At 44.4% G+C, this 22,812-nt stretch overlaps 1 protein-coding gene and 1 non-coding gene across 3 annotated transcripts; one reads left to right on the top strand and one right to left on the bottom strand.

The window, feature by feature from the left end:
- The first annotated feature begins 532 nt into the window (after positions 1 to 532).
- On the top strand, positions 533 to 16,916 carry Pcyox1 (prenylcysteine oxidase 1). Of its 2 annotated transcripts, none has more exons than XM_004668313.2 (6): positions 533 to 662; positions 1,749 to 1,955; positions 3,616 to 3,790; positions 12,913 to 13,124; positions 13,422 to 13,574; positions 15,984 to 16,916. In XM_004668313.2, exons 1-6 carry the CDS (start codon positions 551 to 553, stop codon positions 16,640 to 16,642), a joined length of 1,518 nt encoding a protein of 505 aa, XP_004668370.1. In that variant the 5' UTR covers positions 533 to 550; the 3' UTR covers positions 16,643 to 16,916. The 2 variants fall into 2 exon arrangements, with proteins under 2 accessions (XP_004668370.1, XP_045009546.1); XM_045153611.1 differs by lacking the exon at positions 533 to 662 and adding an exon at positions 1,229 to 1,262.
- LOC123461736 lies at positions 6,169 to 6,359 on the bottom strand. The gene has a single exon (XR_006637818.1). It is a non-coding gene; the product is annotated as a U2 spliceosomal RNA (small nuclear RNA).
- Positions 16,917 to 22,812: the final 5,896 nt, after the last annotated feature.

Genomic DNA, 22,812 nt, shown 5'->3' with positions numbered 1-22,812 from the left:
TCTGGAGTTCGTTTGCAGAGGCTGGAGGCCCTGGCGCGCCCATTCTCTCTCTCTCCCTCTATCTGTCTTTCTCTCTGTGTCTGTCGATCTCAAATAAATAAATTAAAAAAAAAAAAGAAATAAAGAAAGTTAAACGGGACAGATGGCTCAGGGGTTAAGTTGCTTGCCTGAGAAGCCTAAGGACCACGGTTCGATTCCCCAGTACCCACAGAATGCCAACTGCACAAAGTGGCATATGCATCTGGAGTTCATTTGCGGAGGCAAAATGCCCCGGAGTGCCCATTGGCTAGAGGCAGAGAGAGAAAGCAACACCTTTACTGCCTTGTAGATAGAAAGGGGAGGGGACACGGGGGATCAGGCAGCCTGCGGTGGGGAGCACATGCGGGCGCCAGGCGAGGCGCGGGAGGTGTGGGCCCGGCCCGGGGCGGGCCTGAGGGAGGGCTGCCGGGGCGGCGGCGGCGGCGGCGGGAGGCGGGGCTGGCTCGCGCAGGGCGGGCGCGCGCAGACGCGCCGAGCGTGGGACCGCGGGCGGCTGCAGCACTCGGCGGCCATGGGACGACCTGCCGCCGACTTTGTGGGCTCGCTGCCAGGGCTGGGCTTGCTGTTGTGCGGCCTCGGGTGCCTCGCGAGCGCCGAGCTGCGGGCCCCTCCCGACAGGATCGGTAGGCGCGTCGGGGCGGGAGCGCGGAGCGCCGGGTCCCGCAGGCCGGCCGGGCTGCCGGGCCGCTTTCAGTTCCCCGGAGGACCCGTTCTGCCCTCCCGGGCGTGCAGCGGCGCCGCTAGAGGCGTGGCCGGCCTCGGGACCTAGCGTCCCTGCAGCCGCGGCTCGGGAGGCCTGCGGCTTCTCTCCGGAAAACCAGGGTTCGTCCTCGTCCCTGGGAGCCAGCCTCGGGCAGCTGACCCCGGACTGGTGCGCGCCCACCGCGCAGGGGACCTGCGGGCTCCTTTCGCCTGGGGCGGGGACCGCCTCCCCGCACCTGCGCCTTGTGATGCCCGGTGGGCTCTGCCCACTGCTGGGCCGCCACCGAGCGATCCATAATTCACTGCCTCGCGTCAGTCGCCCTGAGTTTTGCTCCCTGGTCTGTCTGCCCCTAGTTGAAGCTGTGTTCTGTGGGATCATGCATTACGTTGAGGCCGCACTGAGACAAACAACCGAGCTAGGCGAAATGGCGGCCACTTTGTTTAAAATGCGTGCAGAAACGACTCTCCCCTGGAATCGGGCATTAAAAGGGTCTGCGGCTCCATGTTGCCTCCACAAAGACGTACGGGAATCTGAGCATCTGGGACAAAATAATTTCACTTAATGTCAATTTGTAGCTTAACCTATCACCACTTTTGACTGGCAGCAGCGCCTGATCACTAAGGAGTTCAGTCTTCTTAGGGAAGCTTGTCTCCCAGCGTTCCCCAAATTGTTGCTTATTGTCTTGAGTAGTCTCTAATATTAATTAATGTTTATTTTATTTTTATTTGAGAGAGAAAGGTAGAGAGGATGGGCATGTCATGGCCTCCAGCCACTACAAACGGAACTCCAGACACATGTGCCACCTTATGCATCTGCCTTACATGGGCCCTGGGGAATAGAACCTGGGTCCTTTGGCTTTGCAGGCAAGCGCTTTAAGGGCTAAGCCATCTCTCCAGCCCTCTTATTTTATTTTTATTTATTTGAGAGTAATGTTTTGCTTTCATAAGCAAAACTCACAATGGTAATAAAAAATAAAAACATTTATTATTTCCATTTATTTTCATAGCAATTATCGGAGCTGGAATTGGTGGCACCTCATCGGCCTATTATCTTCGGCAGAAATTTGGGAAAGATGTGAAGATTGATGTGTTTGAAAGAGATGAGGTGGGGGGCCGCCTGGCCACCTTGAAGGTGCAAGGTGAAGATTATGAAGCAGGAGGATCCGTTATCCATCCTCTAAATCTGCACATGAAGCGTTTTGTCAAAGAGCTGGGTATGTAATTTTGGTTTTAGAGCTAAGCAGATTTCTGTGGACTGCCCCGGGTATTTTTATCATAGGGAGAACCCAACTGTTTTTGCCTTGTTAATTATCTACTACAGATAAATAAAACTGTCCTTCACTGTCAGGTTAGTAGAGTTAGAACTGGCTTAACTGGGCGCCACACCACTGTAATGGAACCCTATATCAGTATCATCAGTTAACTGGAATTACAGCCATGGGCTGCTTCTGTCAATTCTGTTTTGTATTATATTTATTTATTTGAGAGAGAGAAAGAGAGAATGGGCATGCCAGGGCCTCTAGCCACTGCAAATGAACTCCAGATGCATGTGCCAGTTTGTGCATCTGGCTAAGTACTGGGGAATTGAACCTGGGTCCATTTCACAGTAAAGTGCTTTAACCACTAAGCCATCTCTTCAGCCCCTTCTATCAATTATTTATTTGAGACATAGGCAGGGTGTGTGTGGGGGGGAATGGGCACGCCAGGGCATCTAGCCACTGTAAACAAACTCCAGAGGCGTGTGCCACCATGTGCATCTGGCTTATGTGAGAACTGGAGAATCAAACCTGGGTCCTAGCCAGGCGTGGTGGTGCACGCCTTTAATCCCAGCACTTGGGAGGCAGAGGTAGGAGGATTGCTGTGAGTTTGAGGCCACCCTGAGACTCCATAGTGAATTCCAGGTCAGCCTGGGCTAGAGTGATACCCTATTTCAAAAAACCAAAAAAAAAAAACCCTGGGTCCTTAGGCTTCTCAGGCATGTGCCTTAACCTCTAAGCCATCTCTCCAGCCCTTCTATCAATTCTTAAACATGGTTTTGGGTTGAAGAATCAGAGTGCTTTGAGCTATCAGAAACAGTGCATTCATGGGGACTGATACCCTGCCAACAGAAAAACTGGGTGAGTTGTAGAGGAAGTCTTGCAGACTTCTGCAAGTCTGTTCCTTAGGAGTATTGTATAATTTTGGTCTCCTTCCACTTATCTGAAGTACCTAGTTTTACAAAGTAAGATTGGAGTAGGAACAGGAGTACCTTTTCCCCCTTAGCTACCTTCCTCATCCCCTGTGGGTATTTTCTCCATGACAAAGAATAGTGGGTCTATTTTGGTAAGTGTGATCTGATCCATCTCCTTGTGGACAGTGCAATGGGTGCAAGTATATCACCTTGTTCTAAAAATAGAACTCTAGCTGAGCATGCCTTTAATTCCAGCATTTGGGAGGCAGAGGTAGAAGGATCCCCATGAGTTTGTATTCTCAGGTCACCCTGAGAATACAGAGTGAATTCCAGGTCAGCCTGGGCTACATTGAGACCCTACCTTGAAAAAAACAAAATAAACAAATAAATAAAAATAAAAATAGAACTCCAATGTTACTCCTGGAACCTGGGGAAAGCCCCAAAATCATTTATTCCTGATGCCCCTGGCAGGTCCCCAGATTATCATCTTTTGTTGTTTGTTTTTTGAGGTAGGGTTTCACTCTAGCCCAGGCTGACCTGGAATTCATTATGTAGTCTCAGGGTGGCCTTGAACTCACAGCAGTCCTCCTACCTCTGCCTCCCAAGTGCTGGATTTAAAGGCGTGTGTCACCATGCCCGGCCCCATTTTTTTTTATTTGATTGATGTAGAGACCGTTGACTTTGGCCATGCTTTGCTTTTGCAGGTCTCTCCACTATTCCAGTGTCAGGTGGCCTTGTGGGGATCTACAATGGACAGACTCTGGTGTTCGAGGAGAGCAGCTGGTTCATCATCAACATGATTAAACTGGTGTGGCGCTATGGATTCCAGTCCCTCCGAATGCACATGTGGGTGGAAGACCTGCTAGATAAGTTCATGAGGTAACTTTCCTGCTTTTGTAAGGGCACTGGGGAATCGAACATGGCTATTTTTATCTAGTTATTTGTTTCTTTGTTTTCAAGGAATGGTGCTCACTCTACCCCAGGCTGACCTGGCATTCTGACTTTGTTTTGTTTTGTTTTGGATTTTTGAGATAGGGTCTCACTGTAGCACAGGCTGACCTGGAATTCACTGTGTGGCCTCAAACTGGCAGCCTCATCACTGTTAGCCACCTACCATGGTGTGTAGCCTTGTAGGTTCTGTGTTCCATGTGGAGTTGTCCTGAGCTATGCACAGGGTTTAGCTCCCATGAGTCCTACACTGTGTGTGCTGCATGAATCCTGGACCACTGGCTGAGTTCAGTCTCTCTAGATTGTTGAGGAACTTTGACCATTTTTTCCAGGCAATGTGAGCTCTGCCATTCATACCCAGGGAAGTAGGAAGACTTAGCTCAAAGGAGGAAATGGGGCTGGAGAAACTCTTCAGCTGTTAAAGGCACTTGCAAAGCTTGGGGCTGGAGAGCTAGCCTAGCAGTTAAGGTACTTGCCTGCAAAGCCCAAGGACCCAGGTTTGATTCTCCAGGACCCACATAAAGCCAGATACACAAAATGGCACATGTGTCTGTGCCCCAGCCAGCAGGGAGTTCAACAGGACCGGAGGAGAAGTTAACCTGAGTGGGAAAAGGCAAACAGACACAAGAAGAAGACCATGCTAGGTGTTTGTCAAGGCCTCGAGAGTTTATTCTTACATGTAGGTTTACATAAGGTTGTAGGGGGAAGGGGATGTAATCAGGCCAAAGATCACAGAGTTACTGGTTAAGCCACAATGCCTTTTGTTTCTTCATCAGCTACCGGCAGCATGGGGGAGTAATCAGCCAAGTGTATGATCCCTTTGTTTCTGGTAGTTGAATATTAGGTGAGGCAGTAGAAACTTAACTTGCTACATGGCAGTCTTTGTTTCTGATAGTTGAATATTAGGTGAGGAAGTAGAAACTTAACTTGCTATATGGCAGTTTCTGTTAACATGACCAAGGTTTGGTTCATAGCTCCCAACATCTCCTCCCTTCTTTTATACAAAAAGAGGGGGAGGCCCGCTTTGCAATGGTGGGCATTGACCAACTGGGGGAGTAGGGACCTAATTCCTCCCATGGGATGTCTTTTTCCCACACTCTTTGGCCCTTGATACCTTTTGGGGAGGGGAGGCAGGGCCTATGTGGCTGGAGAGTGAGGCACGGTACCAACCTCCATGCAAGTCAGGTTTTTGTCTCAGGGAATTCAGAAGTGGTCAGAAAGGGACCTTCCCTTGTAGTGGCTTTGCCTCACACCCACGTTGGTGCCCATATCGCACTTACTTTATTGTGAGCCAATATGCATAGTCTGGATCCTATGCAGCTCCCGTAGGAGGGGTAGCTATCTGGCCAAGACAGGTAGACCACAGCTATAGCAGAGGTGTAGAGGACAGCAGTATAGTAAATAAGTACAGAATGTATGTAGTATAGTAAATGACTACAGAATGTAAGATCAAGGGAGAGTGACAGCTGCAGGTGGTAGGTCTTCAGTTGCAACGTCTTGATCCGCCAGCTCCAGTCTGTGATAATGGACCTGTAAAGGCTGTATCTTAATGGCTTAAATCTGTTGACATACAAAAGATATAATTTTATTTATAATAACAGGTCTGATTGTGAGTAAGAGGACTAAGATAAGTAGAGGTCCTTCCAGCTTTGTCCTGTTAGGAAAAAAGGGAGATTTTCTCAGGGAAGTGTTTCTTTCCTGAATATGTGAAGTGTCATTGGAGGATCATCAGCCTGTTTTACAAGTCTCTCACAGCATTTTCTTTGGTGTCAAACAACCTCGGCCCCAAATGAGTACTGGGTCTGGGCCATTCCATTTTAAAGTTAAAGGATCTTTCCACATGGCTTTGGCAAAGGTATTTTTTGTATTTGTGTGCCAAAAGCAATCAGCAGCTGAATTTCCCTGAGTATCAAGTGTTAAAAAGTTTAGGACAAACAAGGCATGATGAAGGATATTTCTTGGAGAGCCTTTTATGGGATATAAATCCCTCGTTTTTAACTTTTGGAGGGTATGTTTAATAGTTTTGTGTGTGTGTGTGTGTGTATATATATATATATATATACACACACATACATACACACACATACATACATACATACACGTATATATATATATACATATACATATATATATATATATTTTTTTTTTTTACATCCGCACACCTTTATATACTTTAACATTCTGATCTAAGTACCACTCAAAAGGCATTTTTAACAAGTAATCATTGAAAACTTCCTTCCTAGTTCCTTCAATCAATTCATCTCACCCCGTCATTAATTACCTTTCTCTCTTTTTTTTTTATTCCCCCGAGGGGGAGCACTGTTCCTAGAGGTACTGCAATACCAGGTCGATGCATGGAGTGGATGGAGCAAGCTCCTATTCCAACTCTGAGCTCCAAAAATCTATTTAATATATTGTCCTCAGATAGAGGACGTATCAGATATTAAACTGATAAGAACAGATACTACATGTGATCTTAGCCAAAAGGCCAAGAAGTGATTAATTATCTTTCTTATAAGGCTATTAAAAAATTACACCAAATTGATTAATCCTATTACTAACAAGAAAGTAGTCTTAATATAATTTTATGTCATTAATACCAATAACACACTTGGAAGTGACTTTATTAGAAGTAACTAAGGCAAATTGTATTGTTATCTTGAGGCAGGCTGGCCTAGAAGTCAGGTCAGTTGTCTCCTCCTTTTAAGTATGTTACAATTTTTTTAATACCTGACAAATTATAAGTTACCATTTTAGAGAGAATTCTGTTGTTTCTAATAATTTTTTTTAATTTTTATTAACATTTTTCATGATTATAAAAAAAATCCCATGGTAAATTTCTAATAATTTTTTATGAAAGTTGAAGTTGACCTAGAACATAAATTTAGTAATTATATTTATGCTATGTAACAAAGTTGACACATTTTTTTTTTTATGTAAAACTTTAGTTCTTTATAGGCTGTAATTAAATGTGACCTCTTTTTTTTTTTTTGCCGCTTTTTGGCGGCTGGGTGGGGCTTGTATCACCTTAGATCAGCCCTGCCTTACTCCTGCACTCCCCAGGGGGCCGGTCTAGTACATGTGGAGGTAATGACCAAGCAAACTGCCAGGAGGCCAAGGATTCTGACTACCTGAAGGGGAAAGGGGGTCTCCAGGACTGCCAGGAGGCCTCTGAAGAAAGTGGCCTTTTCTTTTTTAGCTGCAAGTGAGTTTTTAGTGATTGGGCTTCCCGGGAAAGTTGGCGAGTTACCTGTCAAGTCGGTTACAGGGGCACAGAAGTGACGTGGCTTAGGCTTGTAAAGATAAGGTGGAGGGTCTGCTATGGGTGCCATAGGAGATGGCCAGTCAGGGTTATGATATCTGGCAGCCTCACCCTCTAGCCCTGATTCCTCATCTGGGGAAAGAGGGGCATTAAGGGGAGGGTAACTATAGTTTTGGAGAGAATAGGATAAATAGATTTAGGGGCAGGTGGGTCAAGTGGGTCATCCTCGGGTATAGGAACAATGAAAGAAGGGCATGGTGAAGGGGAACCATTTGTCCCACCCAGCTCCTTTGCCTCTGGGCCACCACCTCAATGTCTGCCTGGAGGGCGGGGCGGTTCAGGGAAGGGAGCTGTAGCTGCTGTGGCTGCTGCCTTGTGGGGATCCTGATGGCTGGGAGTTAGTTTATGAATAGGAGGGATCTGGCTAGGTTTAAGGTTATTTTTTTTAAGGTTATTTTTAAGAAAGAATTCTCCATCCCTAACAACTTTTGAAATGTCCAGTTGGCACCAGTGTATCTCTAGGACATCATTTATTAAATTCCAATAGGAAAAGATCTGAACCGGGACTTTCTCAGGGCCAGAAGTCTTACAATAGTCTTTTATACAATCTCCCACTCTCCCCCATCTTTTTTACATCAATGGTATCTTCCTGGGGAAACCATGGACATAAATCTTCTAAGAAGAGGAAGAAGTGAACAAGGTCTTTTTTCTTAACTTTTGTCCCACGAGTCTTGAGGGAGTCTTTAAGTCCCTGGATAAAAAGTTCCTGCTAATTTAGGGTCTGTCCCATGACAGAAAAGGAAAGAGGAGAAATGGCAAGACCAGAGGGCAATGTTCCCAGTCAGAGAACCAGCACAGGGGATTCCCCAGTGAGCTTGATGCAAGCCTGTCCACAAATTTAGGGATGTGGCAGCTGCCCTAAGGGCATTTACTGGCTATTGTGTAACCAGGTTCGTTGGTAGGAAGAGGCTAGATAGGAGGTCTTTGCCAATGTCCGAACAGGCTGTTGGGATTCGCACAGAGAGCTAGGGGCCTTCAGCCAATGCCAGAGGGTAGCCCTGGCTAAGAGGCTTCAGTTGCCCTGTCGTTATATTGCAATTCTATGCGATGGCGCCAACTGAAAGTAAAAGAAGGAAAAGAAGTTTACAAAAAGCAACAAAGAAATCCTGCAATTCTTGTGTCTTGCAAATCTGACTAAATAGTCTTTACTTAAATGGTTTGCCTAGAAGTCTGCATTGCTTGTCTTACCTCAGTGAATCTGTATTACAGGCGGGTTTTTTCAGTGGTGATCACAGAGCAGATCTGTATTACAGGTGTATTGCTTGTAGTGATCTATGCAAACCTTCACTCACTTCCTGGTGGGGTGGCGGTCCAATGGCGAGGATGGCTGTCCACTCGAGCAATGTCCAGGTCACACTTCGTAACCTTGAGCCTCATGTTGGGCGCCACTTGCCCCGGCCAGCGGGGAGTTGAACAAGGACCCAAGGAGAAGTTAACCTGAGTGGGAAAAAGCAAACACACACAAGAAGGAGACCATGCTAGGTGTTTGTCAAGGCCTTGAGAGTTTATTCTTACATGTAGGTTTATATAAGGTTGTAGGGGGCAGGGGATGTAATCAGGCCAAAGATCACAGAGTTACTGGTTAAGCCGCAATGCCTTTGTTTCTTCATCAGCTACCGGCAGCATGGAGGAGTAATCAGCCAAGCATACGATCCCTTTGTTTCTGGTAGTTGGATATTAGGTGAGGAAGTAGAAACTTAACTTGCTATATGGCGGTTTCTGTTAACATGGCCGAGGTTTGGTTCATAGCTCGCAACATGTCTGAAATTTGTTTGCAGTGGCTAGTGGTCCTGGTGCATTCATTCTCTCTCCCTCTCTCTCTCTCTCTCTCTCTAAGCTTGATGGTCTTGGTTTGATTCCTTCACACTCATGTAAAGCTAGATACCCAAATTTAGAATTTAGAATTTAAATAACTCAAAAATGGGAGGAAGGGAGAAAAACAGCTTGGGAATTCAGCTATGCTAGCTGTGGCTGGGGACTTTCCCAGGTCAGGAAGGATGCCAGAAGTTCAACAGTCACTCTTCCCCACTTCCTGATTTAGCTTGGTTTTTGCTGACCTTAAGGTGAGTCTGAGTCAGTGGTCTCCAGAAAGCAAATCCTGGACTGAGCTCCAAAAGATGATACCATCTAGTGATGTGGGTGACATTGCTTGAATGTCTGTCCCAGGGCATTGTGATCCCAGGCAAAATCTGCATTTCTCTCAGACTAGCATTAGGCACTAGCATTTTAAAATATTTATATTTATTTGTGAGGGTGCACTGGGGCTTCTTCCTACTGCAAATACACTCCAGATACATGTGCCACTTTGTGTGTGTGTGTGTGTGTGTGTGTGTATGTATGTATATGTGTATGTATGTATGTATATATGTTTGTATACATACACACACACGCATGCACACACACACGCACCTTTACATGGGTACTGGGGAATCAAACGGGCTGTCAGGCTTTACAAATAAGTGCCTTTAACCACTAAGCCATCTGTTAAGCCTGGCATTGGCATTTTAAAGTTTTGTTGTTGTTTTTTTTTTTTTTCTGGTTTTTCGAGGTAAGGTAGCCTAGGCTGACCTGTAATTCATTCTGTGGTCTCTGAGTGGCCTTGAATTGGCAGACATCTTCCTACCTCTGCCTCCCAAGTGCTGGGACTTAAGGCATGTGCCATCATGCCCAACTTTTTTTTGTTGTTGTTTGAGGTAGGTTTTCACTCTAGCCCAGACTAACCTGAAATTCATTATGTAGTCTCAGGGTGTCTTGAACTCAGTGCTCCTCCTACCTCTGCCTCCTGAGTGCTGGGATGAAAGGTGTGTACCACCATGACCTGCAGTTTGTTTGTTTGTTTCTTTCTTTTCAGTAGGGTAGTGGGGAGATAATAGGTGAGTCAGGGCCTCCTGCCACTGCAATGAACTCCAGACACATGCACCACTTTGTGCATCTGGCTTTACATGGGTAGTGGGGAATCAAACCCTGGTCGTTAAGATTTGCAGGCAAGCACCTTAACTGCTGAGCCATCTTCCCAACCCCGGCATTTTAAACTCCAGTCAGTGTTACACAGAGCAAACACAAAACTTAACATTCTACATACTGTTTTTACATTTTGATGTTGACTTTACAAAGTCTTAAATATGCCCAGTTTCCAAGCTGAAGAGAGAATTAGGAGATAGAATAGATCATGCTTCCTGCCTTAAGGTTGAAGAACACTTAACCCTCTGACATTCCTGGACTAATGCACCAATATAATACAGGAATTTTGGGGTCTCTCGCCAATGCACCAGTAATTTGGGGGCATCCTCAGATTCTTGCCTTAGAAATTCAAAGAAGTGAAATAAACAAACCAGAGGGTAAAGTTTAGAGAGACCTTATTAGCTGGGTATGGTGGTGCACGCCTTTAATCCCAGCACTCAGGAGGTTCTTTGAAAGCTCGAGGCCAGCCTGAGACTACATTGTTAGTTCCAGGTCAGCTTGGGCTAAAGTGAAACATTACCTCATAAAATGACAACAAAAAAGTCAGGTATGGTGGCTCATGGATTAACCAGCACTCAGGAGGTATAGGTAGAAGGATCGCTGTGAGTTCCAGGCCACCTTGAGACTACATAGTAAATTCCTGGTCAGCCTGAGCTACAGTGAAATCCTACATTGAAGAACCAAAAAATGAAAAAGTTAAAAAATAAGTAAATAGGGCTGGAGAGATGGCTTAGTGGTTAAGGCATTTGCCTGCAAAGCCAAAGGACTCTGGCTTTATTCTCTAGGACCCACATAAGCCAGATATACAATGGGGTGCATGTGTCTGGAATTTGTTTGCAGTGGTTGGAGACCCTGGTGTACCCACTGTCTCTCTGCCTCTCCCTCTCTCTCTTTCTCTCTCTCAAACAAATAAATAAATAATTGGGCTGGAGAGATGGCTTAGCAGTTAAGTGCTTGCCTGCGAAGCCTAAGGACCCTGGTTTGAGGCTCAACTCCCCAGGACCCACGTAAGCCAGATGCACAAGGGGGCACATGCATCTGGAGTTTGTTAGCAGTGGCTGGAGCCCTGGTACGCCCATTCTCTATCTATGTGCCTCTTTCTCTCTCTACCTGTCACTCTCAAATAAATAAATAAAAAGAAACAAAAAAAATAAAATAAAGAGGAATTTTACTTATTTATTTATTTATTTTGGTTTTCTGAGGTAGGGTCTCACTCTGGCCCAGGCTGACCTGGAATTCACTATGGAGTCTCGGGGGGGAGGGTCCTTGAACTCACGGTGATCCTCTTACCTCTGCCTCCCGAGTGTGGGGATTAAAGGTGTGCACCAGTACGCCCAGCGGAAAATATTTAGAATTTGTTAGATTAAGAGAAGGAAAGAGGAGAGGGAATAAAGAGTTTTTGCACATGAGAAGGCTGGAGAGGGGTAAAGCCCCAGCCTGGACAATTTAGTGAGACCCTGTCTCAAATTACAAAATAAAAATAGGATGAATATGTCGTTTAGTAAGAGGATATTTGCCTAGCATATATTAGGAAGGTCCTAGTTCAGTCCTCAGCACTACTACACATTATTTGTTGTCTTATTTGGGGGGGGGGTTACATGTGTGTGTACATGTGTGTGTATATGTGTGCTTGTGGTCATGTGGAGGTGAGAGGACAAGCTCAGGTTGTCATCCTCAGGAACTATTCAGAACTACTACTTTTTTTTTTTAAAGGTAGGGTCTTGCTCTAGCCCAGACTGACTATGTAGTCTCAGGGTGACCTTGAACTCACAGTGATCCTCCTACCTCTACCTCCCAAGTGCTGGGATTAAAGGCCTGTGCCACCACTCCCAGCTATTCTCTTCTATGTTGATGTCATCATTTTGTCCCTCTTATTAGACAGGTCTTGTGTAGGTAACATTAGCCGCTGTGAAGTCATGAATGCAAATGGTCATTTTGTGTCTGGAAGACAATATTTTTTACTCCTCCAGTTCCTTTGCTTCTTCCATTCTTTATTTTCCCTTCTTTCCTCCCTCCCTCTCCTCTCTCTCCTTCCCTTCCCTCCTTTTCTTCCTTTTTTCCTTTCCTTCCCTTCCTTTCCCTTCCCTTCCTCCCATCCCTCCTCCCTTCCCTTTCCCTTCTTTCCTTTCCTCCTTCCTTTCTTCTTTTTTAACTTTATTTATTTATTTCAGAGCAACAGACAGAGAGAGAATGGGCACACCAGGGCCTCCAGCCACTGCAAACTCCAGACACATGCACCCCCTTGTGCATCTAGTTAACATGGGTCCTGGGGAATCAAGCCTTGAACCAGGGTCCTTAGGCTTCACAGGCAAGCACTTAACCACTAAGCCATCTCTCCAGCCCTCTTTTTTAAACTTTTTATGGGCTGGAAAGATGGCTTAGAAGTTAAGGCACCTGCCTGCGAAGCCAAAGGACCCAGTACCCATGTAAAGCCAGATGCACAAGGTGGCATATGCTTCTGGAGTTTGTTTACAGTGGCTGGAGGCCCTGGCATGCCCATTTTCTCTGTCTGCCTCTTTCTTTCTTTCTTTTTTAAGTTTTAATTTTTTTTTTTTTAATTTTGCACATATTTGAGAGCTCAGCTCCAGCTTGATGTCTCAGTGATGAGCAAGTGGAATCTTCAGGGATAGGGTCTAGTTCTTGTAATGTTTTGGGGGCATCAGAGGCCTCCCTGGCCAACAAACTGCTGGAAAATATTTCACCCTGACACTGAAATTCCCCTTTCCATATCTATGTGTTGTTTAATGGCCATTTCTTTTCTTCTCAATAGGATTTATCGCTACCAGTCCCATGATTATGCCTTCAGCAGTGTAGAAAAATTACTGTATGCTGTTGGGGGGGTTGACTACGTTGGACTACTAAATCACACTCTTCGTGAAAATCTGCAGAAAGCAGGCTTCTCTGAGAAATTCCTCAATGAGATGGTTGCTCCTATCATGAGGGTCAATTATGGTCAAAGTACTGATCTCAATGCATTTGTGGGTAAGCCAAGCCATGGAGCATATGGGGGTGTTCATTAACAAAGGCTTAGCTGAAATTTGGGGGTTTTGTGCTTTAGGCCCTGGCTTGAAGAAGCTTTCATTTTTAGAGGGAGAGGGTTTTATCCGTCTGTCAGTTCATTGGTTCTCTAGTAGGTGAGATTTTTGTCCCTGTGGGTCATTTTTTAGTGTCAGGAGATATTGGAACAGAGGATTTAATTGGCCAGAGTATGTAGTTGCTGCTTACCTACCTGGAAAAATTGAAGCTGTTTTTTTTTTTTTTTTTGCCTCCTGCTGACAGGAGCAGTATCAATGACAGCTGCTGATTCCAATCTTTGGGCAGTGCAAGGTGGCAATAAAGTTGTTTGCTCACGGCTCCTTCAGGCTTCCAAAGGCAATCTTATATCTGGCTCAGTACTATCCATAGAAGAGAAAATGAAGAACAAGCAGACAGGTGAGCTTTAACTTTCATTGTTCCTGATCATTTCTGCATAAAATTATGATGCAAAGAGGAAAAACAAAACAAAAAAACACAAAACTTATTCTCTTGGCTCGTAAGCAGTGGCAGAATGGTGAGACCTTAAATTGCATATACCATATTTACCACATTAGAGTGTTAACCAGCTATTACTCTTAGGTTATGAAAAGTAATTTCATCCTCAAAAGAAAATATTTCTGGCTGGGTGTGGTGGCCCATGTCTTTTTTTTTTATTAGCATTTTCCATGATTATAAAAAAATATCCCATGGTAATTCCCCCCCACACTTTCCCCTTTGAAATTCCATTCTCCATCATATTACCTCCCCATCTCAATCATTGTACTTACATATATACAATATCAACCTATTAAGTACCCTCCTCCCTTCCTTTCTCTTCCCTTTATGTCTCCTTGTTAACTTACTGGCCTCTGCTACTAAGTATTTTCCTTCTCACGCAGAAGCCCAGTCATCTGTAGCTAGGATCCACATATGAGAGAGAACATGTGGCGCTTGGCTTTCTGGGCCTGGGTCACCTCACTTAGTATAATCCTTTCCAGGTCCATCCATTTTTCTGCAAATTTCATAACTTCATTTTTCTTTACCGCTGAGTAGAATTCCATTGTATAAATGTGGGTGGCCCATGTCTTTGATCCCAGAAGCTGGGAGGCAGAGGTAGGAGGATCCCTGTGAGTTCAAGGTCAGCCTGGGACTACATAAGTGAATTCCAGGCCAGCCTGGGCTACAGAGAGACCCTACCTCAAAAAACAAACAAAAGCTGGAGAGATGGCTTAGCAGTTAAGCGCTTGCCTATGAAGCCTAAGGACTCTGGCTCGAGGCTTGATTCCCCAGGACCCATGTTAGCCAGATGCACAAGGGGGCGCATGCATCTGGAGTTCGTTTGCAGTGGCTGGAAGCCCTGGCGTGCCCATTCTCTCTCTCTCTGCCTGTTTCTCTCTCTCTGTGTGTTACTCTCAAATAAATAAATAAAAATGAATAAAAAAAAAACAACAAAAAAAGTTGTCTTCAGTGTAATACAATTAGATAAATCTCCCTTGACTTTATAAAATTATAGAGAAACTGGGCTGGAGGGATGGCTTAGCAGTTAAGTTGCTTGCTTGCAAAGCCAAAGGACCCAGGTAATTCCCTAGGACCCACATAAGTTACATGAATAGGATGGTACATATGTCTGGAGTTCATTTGCAGTGGCTAGAGGCCCTGGCATGCCTTTTTTTTTTTTTTTCTCTCTCTCTCCCTTGTTTTCTCTGTCAAACAAATAAAAATAAAATTATAGAGAAACTATTAGAAGTTGCAGAATTTTGGACTTGGGGTCATAACTCAATTGATAGTTTGCCTAGCATACACAAAGGATTCCCTGCACTGCATAAATGGTACTGGTGTTTTATGCCAGTGATTCTAATAATCCGGAGGGTAGTCAAGAGGATCCGGAGTTCAAAGTCATACTGGTTAATTACTTGTTACACAAGCATGAGGACCTGAGTTTTGATTCCCAGCTCCCATGTAAGAACAGGGTATGGTGTTGCACATATGTAACTTCAGAACTGGGGTGGCAGAGACAGGAGGATCATGGGGCTCACTGGCTAGCCAGTCTAGCTGAATTTGTGAGCTCTAGTTTCAGTGAGAGATAGTGTCTCTTGTTTTTTTGTGTTTTTGTTTTTGGCTTTTCAAGGTAGAGTCTGTAGCCCAGGCTGATCTGAAATTCACTATGTAGTCTCATGGTGGCCTCAAATTCATGGTGATCCTCCTACCTCTGCCTCCCAAGTGCTGGAATTAAAGGCATGCACCACCACACCTGGCTCTTTATTTACTTTTTTGAGAGAGAGAGAGAGAAAGAACTTGTGTATCAGGGCTTCCAGCCACTGCAAATGAACTGCAGGTGCATGCGCCTTGTGTTTCTGACTCACATGGGTACTGGGGTATTGAACCTGAGCCCTTAGGTTTCTCAGGCAAGTGTCTTAACTGCTAAGCTTCTCTCCAGCCCTAGAATCTTTTTTTTTTTTTTTTGAGGTAGTGTCTAACTCTAGCCCAGGCTGACCTGGAATCCACTGTATAGTCTCAGGGTAGCCTTAAACTCATGGCACTCTTCCTACCTCTGCCTCCCAAGTGTTGGGCTTAAAGGCACATGCTCCCATGCCTGGCCTTTTTTTTTTTTCGAGGTAGGGTCTCACTCTGGTCCAGGCTGGCCTGTAATTCACTATGTAGTCTCAGGGTGGTCTTGAACTCTCGGTGATCCTCTTACCTCTGCCTCCCAAGTGCTGGGATTAAAGGTATGTGCCACCACTCCCGGCTCCCTAGAATAATTTTTTAAAGGTATAAATATGGTATGTTAGAGACACTAATAAATGTATGCTTCCTTATTCATTCTAGGAAATCCCACAAAGATGTATGAAGTAGTTTATCAGATGGGATCTGAAACCCATTCAGACTTCTATGACATTGTTTTCGTGGCTACTCCATTGAATCCAGAAATGTCCACCATTACTTTCCTTAACTTTAATCCTCCAATTGAGGAGTTCCGTGAGCAGTACCAACAGCTAGTGACCACTTTCGTTAAAGGAGAACTGAATTCAACTCTCTTTAGCTCCAGAGCCAAGGATCAGTTTGGCCTGTCTACAATCTTAATCACTGATAATGCAAATATGTTTATTAACAGTCTTGGGATTGTGTCCTCTGTAAGGAAAAAGGAAAACCCTGCATCGTCACCAGATGGTATACATGTTTGGAAAACCTTTTCTAGGGAAGTTCTTACCAAAGAGCAAATTTCCAGGCTCTTTTTGACCTATGATTATGCTGTGCGAAAGCTGTGGCGGTCGTATCCTTACTACAAACCCCCACAGAGGTGCCCCTCCATCGTCCTCCATGACCAACTCTATTATCTCAATGGCATAGAGTTTGCAGCCAGTGCTATGGAGATGAGTGCCATTGCAGGCTACAATGCTGCCCTCCTTGCCTATCACCGCTGGAATGGGCACACAAACATGATTGACCAGGATGACCTGTATGAGAAGCTTAAAACAGAGCTGTGACTTACCACCATCCCTTTCCTGTCCTGGTTCCTGATCAGTACCACAGACAAAGAACAAATTCTGAGCAGAGATGGTTTTGAATCAGATAATGATCGTTGTTTAACGGAGTAGTCCCATGGGTCATGACAAAGTATAACATTCAGTGGATGATTCTTGCTCTCTTCAACCATATCCAAAATTTCTTAGCTATTCTTTAATATTTTTGGCGCTATTGCCTAAACTTGTCTGTAAGCATCACCTAGAATTTGATAAATGTCTGGATCCTCAAGCTTCACTCTGAATTTCTTTTTTCTTTCCTCCCTCCCTCCCTCCCTCCTCCCTTCCTTCCTTTCTTCCTTTCTTTCTTTCAGGTGGGATCTTGCTCTAGCCCAGGCTGACCTGGAATTAATTCACTATGTAGTCTCAGGGTGGCCTTGAACTCATGGCGAATCCTCCTACCTCTGCCTCCTGAGCACTGGGACTAAAGGCATGCACCACCATGCCTGGCTTTGAAACTCTTACTCAGTAGGTTGTTTGCAGCCTTGAATTTGGACCCAGCTGAAAAGTGGCTTAGATGAATACTTGAGAGAGTTGAAGACATCTTGGAGCCAGGCATGTTGGCGCATGCCTTTAGTCCCAGCACTAAAGAGGTTGAAGTAGAAGGATTGCTGTGAGTTTGAGGCCAGCCTGGGCTAGAGTGATACCCTGCCACAAAAACAAAACAACAAAAAAAGGAGACATTGGTTGGGAATCAGTTCATTTGATACCTACTAGTCAGAAATACTCTGGAAGCTGATTTCTTAAGCCTGCTTTTAGTAACTTATATCTTCCTTGTTTGTTTTTGAGACAAGATCTTATTCTGTATCCTAGGGTGGTGTGGGATTCATTATGTAGCTCAGATTGGTTTTGAACTCGTGGCATTTCTGCCTCAACTTCCTGAGTGCTAAGATTATAGGTATGAGCCACTACTTCTGGGAGTCTATGCCATTTTAATTTTAATTTTTTTTTTTTTTTTTTTTTTAGGTAGGGTGTCACTTTAGCTTAGTGGAATTCACTGTATAGTTCCAGACTGGCCTCCAACTCACAGTGATCCTTCTACTTCAGGCTCCCACTGGGAGTAAATCCTGCTGGGATTAAAGGCATGAGCTACCGCTCTAAGTGCCTTTCCTTTCTTTTTTTCATTTTTCGAGGTAGGGTCTCACTATAGCCCAGGCTGACCTGGAATTCACTATGTAGTCTCAGGGTGGCCTCAAACTCATGGTGATCTTCCTACATCTGCCTCCCGAGTGCTGGGATTAAAGGCATGCGCCAGCATGCCTGGCTTCCTTTTCTTTTTATATATGTGGTGTTGAAGCAAACACTCTATATCTTTAAATGTGCTCATGCCTAAAGTCATGATTTTCAGAATGTGATCTTAGATTACTTCTGCCTTGATTTGTTAGGGTTAAGGGTGTATCCAAAAGTCTTAGGAGTATAACCATTGTTTATGCAGAAATATTTTGGGAAAGGGGAAGAAAATGCAGGCCATTAAATTTAGAAATTAGCATTGTAATTTAAGTTCTCATAAGAGGAGTTCTGTTTGTTTATTTTTTCTATGCTGTGCTAGGGATTAGACCCAGTTCCTTGAGGGTGGTTGATAGGCAAGTGCATTGTCATTAAGCTACAGCACCAGCCTCAAGAGCTTTTAAAATGACTGTTGGGCCTCAAAGCCAGAGATGGAAATTCACTGGGTTGAGGATGTGTCTTGGTAGCTTTGTCAGATTGCTAACTTGTAGCTAGAAGGAAGAGAATTTCAAACATAAGGTTAAAATGTCTAATGAGGGTTTTGAGTGCCTTAAAAGTGCTAAGCAACCCCAGCTATGACCACATTAAACCCATGTCACAAGGAATGATGTCTTAGTGAGAGCCTGCTAGGAAGCAGCCTAGGGTATCTAAAGAGCAGAGGCAGCTTGGTTGAGCCCAGAACAATAGGCACTAAGTCAGGATCAGGTGGGTGCCAGCTTGGTCAGCTGCCACAGGTTCAATGTGAAATTCATCATTTGCTAGATAATGCCAGGTGAGAGGTTAATGGCTGAGATCAAACAGTGGCTCACCTGTGATGGCATGTGGAAGTCAACTGTAGGGCTCTTTTGCTGGCTAACTCAAGAAAGCCAGTTCTATATCTAGTGTACAAAGGTTATAAGTGCCTTTTACAAAACAAGCAAACATTTATGAATTCTAACATTGCAACCAGGTTCACATGTAACGTTAACCAGGGAAAAACTTACTTTGCCAGACATGGTGGTACTTGCCTGTAATCCCATCACTTGGGGAGGCAGAGGCAGGAAGATTAGGAGTGTAAGGTCATGCTGGGTTGTGTAACAAGACCCTGTCAAAAGGAATGAAAAAAAAAAAATCAAAATTCCTTTACCAGGTAATGGCAGTGGCTACCTTAACAAAGATGCTGTAAGACAATTCTTTTAAACATTGTTTCTTCCCTGGTAGGGTTGTGGGTATCATTGTACTGATGTAGCTACCATAATATATCTGATATAGATACAGTGGCAGAAATTAAATCCATAGTTTACCAAAGGGTTAGCTTTTTCTAATTTATTCTTAAGTTTGTTAAGAAGCACTTATATTTTTTCCTAGGTTGAAGTTTTAATGAAGACCATTTATAGAGAATATAGTACTGTTGAGGTTTTAGTATAGCAGTCTCCCCATCTGAGGGAACATGTTCCAGGACCCCCAGTGGGTACCTAAAACTGGGTAGTAGTGAAATCCATGTAAACAATATTTTTCTATCCATGATAAAAGTTTAATTTAGTGCACGCCTTTAATCCCAGCACTCGGGAGGCAGAGGTAGGAGGATCGCTATGAGTTCGAGGCCACCCTGAGACTCCTTAGTGAATTCCAGGTCAGCCTGGGCTAGAGTGAGACCTTACCTCAAAAAAACAAAAGAACAAAAAAAGTTTAATTTATAAATGTGAGAAAGTAAGATTAACATTAGTCATAAAATAGAAATAGTCTAACATTCCACTAAGATGGTTACTTAAAATTTATGATTAGCTAGATGTGGTGGTGCATGCCCTTAATCCCAGCACTTGGAAGGCAGAGGTAGGAGGATTGCTGTGAGTTCAAGGTCACCTTAAGACTATATAGTGAATTCCAGGTCAACCTGGCTATAGCAAGACCCTACCTTGAAAAACAAAAAGAAAAAACGTATGGTTTATTTCTGGCATTTTCCACTGAGTATTTTCAGGTGGTGCTGGCTGTAGATGTCTAAAACTTGCAGAAGAGATACCAGATAAGGGAGAGCTGCTGCAGATACTGGCAAATACAAGATTTTATATTTACTATTTGTGGACTTGTTTTGCAATGAGATGTATTTTGGCTTGTAACTTGAAACTTTCTCAGAACAGAAACAGATTGGGATCAAGTCAGGCATATTAGATAATTTCAGTGTTATAAAAGTGAATAAATGTGGATGACGTCATCATTATTCTCAGAAAGAGCTACAATACACTGGAATGTCTTTCTCTGAAATCCTTTTTCTAATACTCAAAAGTATTTCCCACTTAGTGATTATGCTAAAAATAAACAACTGTGTCATTACTTACTGTGTGTTAACTTTTTTTTTTCCTGAGCCAAAGTCTCACTCTAGCCCAGGCTGACCTGGAATTTCTGTATCTTCATGCTGGTCTCAAACTCAGTGATCTTCCTACTTCTGCATCACAAGTGTTGGGATTAAAGACCATACCCAGTCTGTGTTACTTCTTTAAAAAAAAAAAAAAATGAGCCAGGCGTGGTGGCGCACGCCTTTAATCCCAGCACTCGGGAGGCAGAGGTAGGAGGATGATCATGAGTTTGAGGCCACTCTGAGACTACATAGTGAATTACAGGTCAGCCTGAGCTAGAGTGAGACCCTACCTCTGAAAACAAAACAAAACAAAACAAGTTAAATGGGGCTGAAGAGATGGTTCAGTAGTTAAGGGGCTTGCCAGCAAAGCTTAATGACAGTTTTCCAGTATCCGCATAAGCCAGATGCACAAGGTGGTGCATGTATTTGGAGTTCATTTGCAGTGGCTGGAGGCCCTGGCGAGCCCATTCTCTCTCTTTCTCGGTTTCTTGTCTCTCTCTGCTCATATAAATAAAATAAATGCTTATAAATCAAAATTTTTAAAATTCTTTATTTGAGAGTGACAGAGAGAGGGAATGTGTACACCAGGGCCTCCAAGCCACTGCAAATACATGCAGATACCTTGTGCATCTGGCTTACATGAGTACTGGGCAATTGAGCCTTGAAATGGGGTCCTTGCTATCTCACCAGCCCACAAAAATTTTTTTTTTCTTTTTAAAATTTATTTTGTATTTATTTATTTGAGAGTGACAGACAGAGAAACAGGCAGAGAGAGAGAGAGAGAATGGGCGCACCAGGGCCTCCAGCCACTGCAGATGAACTCCAGATGCGTGCGTGCCCATTGTACATCTGGCTCACGTGGTTCCTGGGGAGTTGAGCCTTGAACCAGGGTCCTTAGGCTTCACAGGCAAGCGCTTAACCACTAAGCCATCTCTCCAGCAAAAAGTTAAGTATCTAGTTTTTTGGGTTTTTTTTTTTTTTTTTTTTTTTTTTTTGAGGTGGGGTCTCACCCTAGCCCAGGCTGACCTGGAATTCACTATGCTGTCTCAGGGTGGCCTCAAACTCATGTAAGTCCTCCTATCTCTGCCTTCTGAGTGCTGGGACTAAAGCTGTGCACCACCACACCTGGCTTAAATATCTTTTTGTGTGTATATGTGAGCACATGCAGAAGTAAAAAAAAAAAAATTTTTTTTTTTTTTTTGAGGTAGAATTTTGCTCTAGCCAAGGCTGACCTGGAATTCATTATGTAGTCCCAGGGTGGTCTTGAACACACAGTGAGCCTTCTACTTTTGCCACCCCAGTCCCGGGATTAAAGTGTGCGCCACCACGCCCAGCTGGTTTTAATTTAATTTAATTTAATTTATTTCTTTGAGAGGGGTGGGGGTAAGAGGCAGAGAGAAAGACAGAATGGGCATGCCAGGGCTTCCAGCCACTGCAAATGAACTCCAGAGGCATGCGCCCTCTTGTGCAGCTGGCTTATGTGGGTCTTGGGGAATCCAACTGGGGTCCTTAGGCTTCACCGGCAAACGTCTTAAGTGCCACTAAATCATTTTCCCCAGCATCATGTTTTTTTGTTTTTTGAGGTAGGGACTTGCTCTAGCCTAGGCTTATCTGAAATTCACTATGTCCTGTCAGGGTGGCCTCGAACTCAATCCTCCTACCTCTGTCTCCCAAGTGCTGGGATTAAAGGCGTGTGCCATTACGCCTGGCTATCAAAGAACAATTTCTAGGTGTCTTTCTCTACTTTGAGACAGTCTGTTAAGTCTGCAAAAGAACTGTCAGACCAGAATGTCAGACTACCTGAATTCTCCTGGTTCTGCCTCCCATTGTCAGGTGCACTGGGATCATAGATGCATTTGCTACTCTTGCATTCAGCTTTACATGGATGCTGGGGAATTGAACCCAGGCCAGCAGGTTTTGCAAGCAAGTGCTTTTAACTGCTGAGCCATCTCCCCAGCCCCACTGTGTGTTGCTTCTGTTGCACTATACTTGGAATGTAGATGTATAGCCATCCCTAACAAATACTCAGAAATCTAAAACTTGGAAGCACTTACTGCAAAGCCTGAAGGCCTGGGTTTGATTCCCTCGTACCCAGGTAAAGCCAGTGTCGTGGTTTGATTCAGGTGTCCCCCATAAACTTAGGTGTCCTGAATGCTAGGTTGCCAGCTGATGGAGATTTGGGAATTAATTCTCCTAGAGGCAGTGTATTATTGGGGGTGGACTTATGGGTGTTATAGTCAGTTTGCCCATGCCAGTGTTTGGCACACTCTCCTGTTGCTATGGTCCACCTTATGTTGGTCAGGGGGTGATGTCCACCCTCTGCTCATGCCATCATTTTCCCCTGCCATTGTGGAGCTTCCCCTCGAGCCTGTAAGCCAAGATAAACCTCTTTTTCTCACAAGCTGCTCTTATTTGGGTGATTTCTACCAGCAATGTGACCCTGACTGCAAAAGCCAGATGTGCAAAGTAGCATATGCATCTAGAATTCATTTGCAGTGGCAGGAGGCCCTGGCCTCCCATACTAACTCTCTTTCTCGCTCAAGTAAGTAAAAATAGGGGGGGGGGAGTATTA

This window comes from Jaculus jaculus, chromosome 6 (assembly GCF_020740685.1).
Source record: "Jaculus jaculus isolate mJacJac1 chromosome 6, mJacJac1.mat.Y.cur, whole genome shotgun sequence".
NCBI classification, from domain to species: domain Eukaryota; kingdom Metazoa; phylum Chordata; class Mammalia; order Rodentia; family Dipodidae; genus Jaculus; species Jaculus jaculus.
The sequence above is the reverse complement of the archived record's forward strand: the minus strand, read 5'-3'. Positions and strand labels throughout refer to the sequence as shown.

Bases quoted from the DNA above. Each gene is read 5' to 3' on its own strand.
- Pcyox1 (XM_004668313.2), top strand. From the start codon at position 551: ATGGGACGACCTGCCGCCGACTTTGTGGGCTCGCTGCCAGGGCTGGGC. The intron at 13,125-13,421 runs GTAAGCCAAGCC...TCCTGCTGACAG, and splicing joins TGATCTCAATGCATTTGTGG to GAGCAGTATCAATGACAGCT. The intron at 13,575-15,983 runs GTGAGCTTTAAC...TATTCATTCTAG, and splicing joins AATGAAGAACAAGCAGACAG to GAAATCCCACAAAGATGTAT.